Raw genomic sequence first — 6,000 nt, forward strand, 5'->3', positions numbered from 1 at the left:
TCAGCACCCCTCCCTAACAGATGCTGGGAATCTTCAAGGACCACCCAAGCACAGGCCCCGTGAACCTTCAGACCAAGTGGCGTGCAGTCGTGGTGGTTAGGATTGCCGATCTGAGCAGATTCCTCCTCTGTGAGGTTAAAGGCATTTTGACAACTTAGGGAAAGCATCACAATTGAGCTTCTGGTTTTTGGCATGTATATGTTGGGGGCAGGGGGAAGGAGGTGATACTTAAAGCTTTTCAAAAAGGGAGCATTTAACTAAGGGGCCCAGGTTTTGAGACTTATTTTCCAAGCATTTTTTTTTTGGCAGAGGATGCTCCTAATTTGCCTACTTCAGATCAGAGGCCCACAGTCTTCTCAAGTGTGATACACAAGTACATGGTGTAGTACATCGCAGAAGAAGTGGGAATCCAGGAGATACGGGACAGTGAACACACTTCTGGGGAAAACTGCATGTTAATCAATAGTCCTGGTTTAGCAATGAATTATTAGGCTTATTAAGCTTTGTCTTCTTAATAAGAAAGAAAGACCTGGTCCTTACTCAAACCTGCTAAACATTGACAGTCACCTGCCTCAGAGGAGTCAGAGCTTTTGAGTTTAAGAGTAACACACTGGAAACATAAATTCTTGATATTAACCTTCAGGAGGAGTATTAGAGGCTGATCCATCAGCATTACAGTAAATGGAGTTTTACCACTGACATTAAGGAGAGGTGGATCCAGGCCTCAGTGAGGATTGTGTGACTTCAGTTGCTGACACCGATCAGTTTTGGAATTGAGTACCTGAACTTGGTACACCTTTCTGCTCCCTCCTTCACAGAAATGGGCAATCAGATCAGCACAAAATCCTTCCCTCAGCCTGAGATTGGGCTTATTCATCCCCCAAGGTCACTTTCCTGCTGTCCACGTGCTTGCATCCCTTCTTATCGGCAGGGAGAGACAGACTCAGTCTAAACGCTGGCTGCACAAGGTACAGCCAGAAGTGAAGAGAGGAGCGGTCAGGGCAGAAGGAGGGTGGATGGGGCTAACCCTGAGAACAAAGCGGGCTGAAGGCAAGTCTTAACTTTAGTCTATAAACCTTTGTTTCTCTTGGGTTTTTGTCTGTTTCAAAAAGATTATAATTATTTTGAGTCATCGTTTCCAAAGGCCTCAGTTGGAAGATAGACCCGATAGCTTTAGACACTGCAAACTCACGCTCCCGCCACAGGGAGCGTGAAATCTCACATTGTTCCCTGAGGCAAATGTTATTATTACACAGTACACGATTTAAGCAGCAGAGGTCTGTAAGCAGTTTTCTCAGTTAAAAGAAAAAACCAGCCAAGAGGCACAAGGACGTAAGTAAGAACAAGGTTACGGCCTTTTCACAGGGGGTTCTTGTCATACACATGCATGCAATCTAGGTACAACGGGCAACATAACAGGTAGTAGTTGAAACATTCAGGCAAATGAAAGGCAACAATGAGGCAGTTCTGGTTAGTGTGTAAAATAGTCACCGCACAGTTTGCACATAGGATGCACACTGCCTAGTGCACATCAGATTTTTTGGAGGCCCCACAGCTGAGGGGAGTTCTGGGGGAAGGTGTGAAGCGGGACAATGTAATGTCTTCTTGGATGTATACAGAGAAGTTCCTCTCACATAAAAAGGGGGTGTTTTGTGAAAAGTGCTTTTCAACAATGGGTCAAGATCCCCAACAGTTACCAAGTGGGCATACTGAAGTTAACCACATTTTACTTGGGCAAATTAAGCTGAAGCCAAATTATTTAGGAATTATTGGCACAAAAATGATGAAAAACAAATTGCTAGATTTTAAGGCCCTGATCTAGCTCACGGTGACTTTAAGCAGGAGGAGGAGGCAGAATGAACATGACTCAAGCACACTGAAATAATGGAAATCCCACACACTTCAGTAAACAATGTCCCTGAGGAGCAATTGCTACACTCGGCTTAAAACTACCACTGTGGACAGGATGGGGGAAAGTGGGGATTTGGCAGGATAACATATGAGAAGACAAATTAATACATTTTTTATTTCTGATCTAATCCTGTAGGAGAAAATCAATGCACAAGACCAATTAAACAGACACTTGACAAGACCACCACCAGATTATAAAGACCAAAGAAGAAATGTGGTCAACATGCAACAGGCCAACCAGTATTCTGGTAAGTGGGGCTTAATGGAAAAGAAAGCCACAGTGAGGAAGTTTAGCCAAGATGGCCCTGAAGGCCTGACGGTAAAGGCGTGATTTTTGGGATAGGAACAGATGTTCCTTTTGTCCCTGGACAAGGTGCATCTGTGTTTGTCCTAGAACAGAAATATCCCAGGATTGACACATGCGGTACCCTTCTGATCAGGGCTTAGTGAGGAGCTGAATGGTGTTGATTGAATAACGTACTCCTAGGATAACAGCTGAGACAGATTTTGCAATGTCCCAGGATAAACTGTTTGTACTTCTCATCACATGAAACCTTTTGAGGATTTATCCTGGAAAAATGGACGTGGATGTCTGAATGATTGCACTTTGCCTTAGGAAAAAATGGTTTATCCCAGGATAAATGTGAAGTCTCTTTGTAGCCAGAGCGTTACTGTTTATTTCAGTGCAAAAACAAGCACAAAGCAGAGAAAAGATGCTTACAAAGATGTTCTGATAGCATTGTGTTCCCATTTTGCACTGCTGTACGTTCCTGTGCCAGGGTCCTGTGCAGCAGTTGGGGATGGGAACAGGATTGGAGTGGCAGCTGGGGAGAAGGCAGGGATTAGAGCAATGGTTGGTGGTGGGGAGAGGATCAAAGCAGCAATCAGGGAGGGAGCAGGTGTCAGGAGTTAGTGCTGACTCATGGGGGGTTGGCCCCATGGGAGCTGTGGGGGTAGGTGCCACCAAATTCAGTGTTGCCACATCCCAGTGGCAACTGGATGCAGTGGATCTGGGTGACAATGGTGGCTGATTATTAGAGTGACACTATCTCATACTGTGGACTTAACTTGTGGCATACTTGTCATAAAGGTTAGCCACCACCAGCCCAGACAGAATAGTATCTGATTTGCTGTGTTAAAATGGTATCAGGAAAAGCAGCAACTTTGGTAAACTCTTGCAATTTGTTTTGAAATCCTGAGATGGTTGGTGTATTTCTGGAGTCAAGTGATTAACCAAAACAGTCAACTTTTTTTTAACAAAAAAAGTTTGTAAGTTTTATAGTTGTAGAAAAATTTTGAAATACAACCAAAAACACCCTAAAAAGATACAATCCAGGAGGCAGCTAAAAAAACCAAATATTTTATGTCTCTTTTTATGTAAACCTTCTAAAATGTATAACAAACTCATGGTGCTTTGGTGCCTGACTTCTAATTTTTTAACATTTGGGCTTGGCTATAATGATGTTCTGTCATTCAAGTCACTCTCTGTAACTGAATCAACAAAGGAAACTGCCTGCTTTTCAGAACAAACCCGGGGAGAGAGCTGTGCTCTGTGCTTGGAGGGAACACACCAGATGGACTGATTAGGAAACTGTTGCATAAGGGAGCAGCAGCTGGGAATCTGTTCCCTGTTTCTGGGAATAGCTATGCTCAGGTCATGGAAGAAAGGAAAACAGCTCAGAGCAGCAAGAAGTTGAATGAAATGCCATGGGAACTATGAGAGACATCATTAAACCTTGCCTTCTGATGCGTTTTGCCTCTATAACAATAGTAATAAACTCCATGATATCAGCAGGTGAATTGAGCAATAAATGCATTTCTCACTAGCTCCAAAGCTTTTGGTGTCTAGGCACTGGATATGTTGTCAACAAAACACTGCTATGGAAGGAGTTTCTTTGCATCTGGAAGAAATTAGAATGGAAAATATTTTGGTGTAAAAATAAAAGGATAAATATAGTCATACATAAAGGGGAAACTTGGTCTTTTGGATGAGATGTAAAATTAAGATCCTGACCACTTGTGCCCTTTAAAGATCTCATGGTATTTGCACAAGAATCAGGGTGGTAGCCCTCTAGGCTGTTTAACAGTTGGCTTGTTCCACCAACGCAGGGGCTCCATCCCAGTGGTGAGTGAAGGAATTTGACAAATATACTAAGACTGCTTTACTTAAAATAATAGCAGGGTCCCACTTCTCTTCTTGCAACCTACTCCCCCGATCATAGACTCAGTACATCCAGAATTAATGCATTTTTCCTTTTTTGAAACTGCTGCAAGTTTTAGCACAAGTACTCCACAAACACACTTTCAAGCAGCACTTTTGTACCTTATATAGCAAACATTTTTGGGGGGGAAATTTTTTGTATTCCAGGTCAAATCAACCAAGTCAGTTCTGAATCCTCTTGATTGAGCAAACTCAATCATTCAAACACTATATGCGGTGCTACAACCAGCAAGTATCCTCCACCCCAGACTGTTCTGCCTGGGGTTTCAGATACACCCAAATCTATTGGTGGACATGCTACATGCAGGCCTAAGCCCAGAGGCTTGGCGTTTAGATGCCCCTGAGTCCCACTTGCCTTTAGCCAATGGTCACAGCAGCAAGGTAGGGAGGAGTCCCCCATTTCCATAAAGTAAGTGTGTAGCCAAGATCCTCCCACTGGATACTGGCCACTGGGAAGCTAATTACAAGACTCTCATAGGGTGTCTTGTCCACAGTGCATTGGACAGGGGTGCACCCTCCACTACACAATGCCATTTAAATCCATCTTGGACTGGGTAACAGACCCATGCAGCGACTATACTTGATCTTAGCCCACATGAGTACCTACTATGTAGCAAACAATGCATGATATTAGTCCGAAGTGAAAGCTTGTGATTTACCATATGGTTCATTGGGCTAGGCCACTGGAAGAATTAACAGCATTTCTGGCCATGATGACCCCATAGCTCAGCACTACTCAGGATGTGTGTGTACTCCAGATACCACCTCTCACCACACACAAGGACCAGTAGCCCCCCACTCATGACTGGAACCAGGTGTTCTTGTCAAGAGTCCTGGGATCCTCCAAAAATGTATATGCAGATGAGTAGCAGGACAACCTGGTCCAGCTCTACCACATGGAGGACAGGGCCACACTAATTATGTCACAGGCTGAGATAGGGGTTGACAGAGGGATTCTGGGTGAACTTTTTGGTAATGGTTGCCAGACAGCTGGTAAAGAAATAGGAATAATTAGAAATGGGAAAGAAAGGCATGGCTCAGCTGTGGGACTGAAGAGGAAATCAAAATATATTCATTGTAGTGGCTCACAATGACTTGAAAAAAGAGTTAGTGCCGAAGGGGACTCAGTGCAATGGGCACTATCATATATATTATTCAGATGGGCTTCACTAACTTATTTTTGTGAAAGGTGGTTTTGCTGTACTTGGAATGGGAGATCCCCTTCTCCCTGATCTGTCATGGCTTTGTGTAGTTGAGCATGGAGACTTCTCCTTTGCACTGTAGGCAGGCCCTTCCATGAGAGTATATTATAGCCTCCCAATGGGAAGACCTCAGCTGCACACTTTATTTTATGCAGGTGGGGCATTTCTCCCTAGCTTGCTCTTCTGGGTAAGGGAAGCGAGACTCAGGGGCATCCGAACCACAAGATCCCTGGGCTTGGGGCTTACATGTAGGATGCCTGTCATGGATTTGGGGGCATCTGAAGCCTCAAGATGAAGTGTCTGGGAGGTAAGATTCTTGCTGGTGGTAACACCACATGGACCCGAACAACTGAGCTCAGTGGATGGAATTTGGAACTGATTTGACTAATTTCATCAGCGTGACAAAGTCATCAGCAAAACTAACGGCACATTATCATGCATCAGCAGATGCATGACAAACAGAACCAAGGAAGTGATACTTCCCCTCTATCGGATGCTGCTCAGACCCCAGTTGGAGTACTGCGTCCAGTTTTGGGTGCCACATTTTAAGAGGGATGTGGATAACCTGGAGAGGGTCCAGAGAAGGGCCACTTATATGATTAAGGGCTTGCAGGCCAAGCCCTATGAGGAGAGACTAGGGCACCTGGACCTCTTCAGCCTCCGCAA

General features: G+C 44.3%; 1 protein-coding gene across 1 annotated transcript in view; it reads left to right on the forward strand.

Annotated features, from left to right (window-relative positions):
* The window catches only part of MAML2 (mastermind like transcriptional coactivator 2), an 89,215-nt gene that overhangs the window by 78,559 nt on the left and 4,656 nt on the right, over window positions 1–6,000 (forward strand). Inside the window, exon 3 of the mRNA XM_019530296.1 lies at window positions 2,048–2,159. Within this exon, the coding sequence (XP_019385841.1) occupies window positions 2,048–2,159 (112 nt within the window). The remainder of the gene's footprint in view (window positions 1–2,047; window positions 2,160–6,000) is intronic.

Source organism: Crocodylus porosus, unplaced genomic scaffold, assembly GCF_001723895.1.
Source record: "Crocodylus porosus isolate Cpor-Errol unplaced genomic scaffold, CroPor_comp1, whole genome shotgun sequence".
NCBI lineage: Eukaryota > Metazoa > Chordata > Crocodylia > Crocodylidae > Crocodylus > Crocodylus porosus.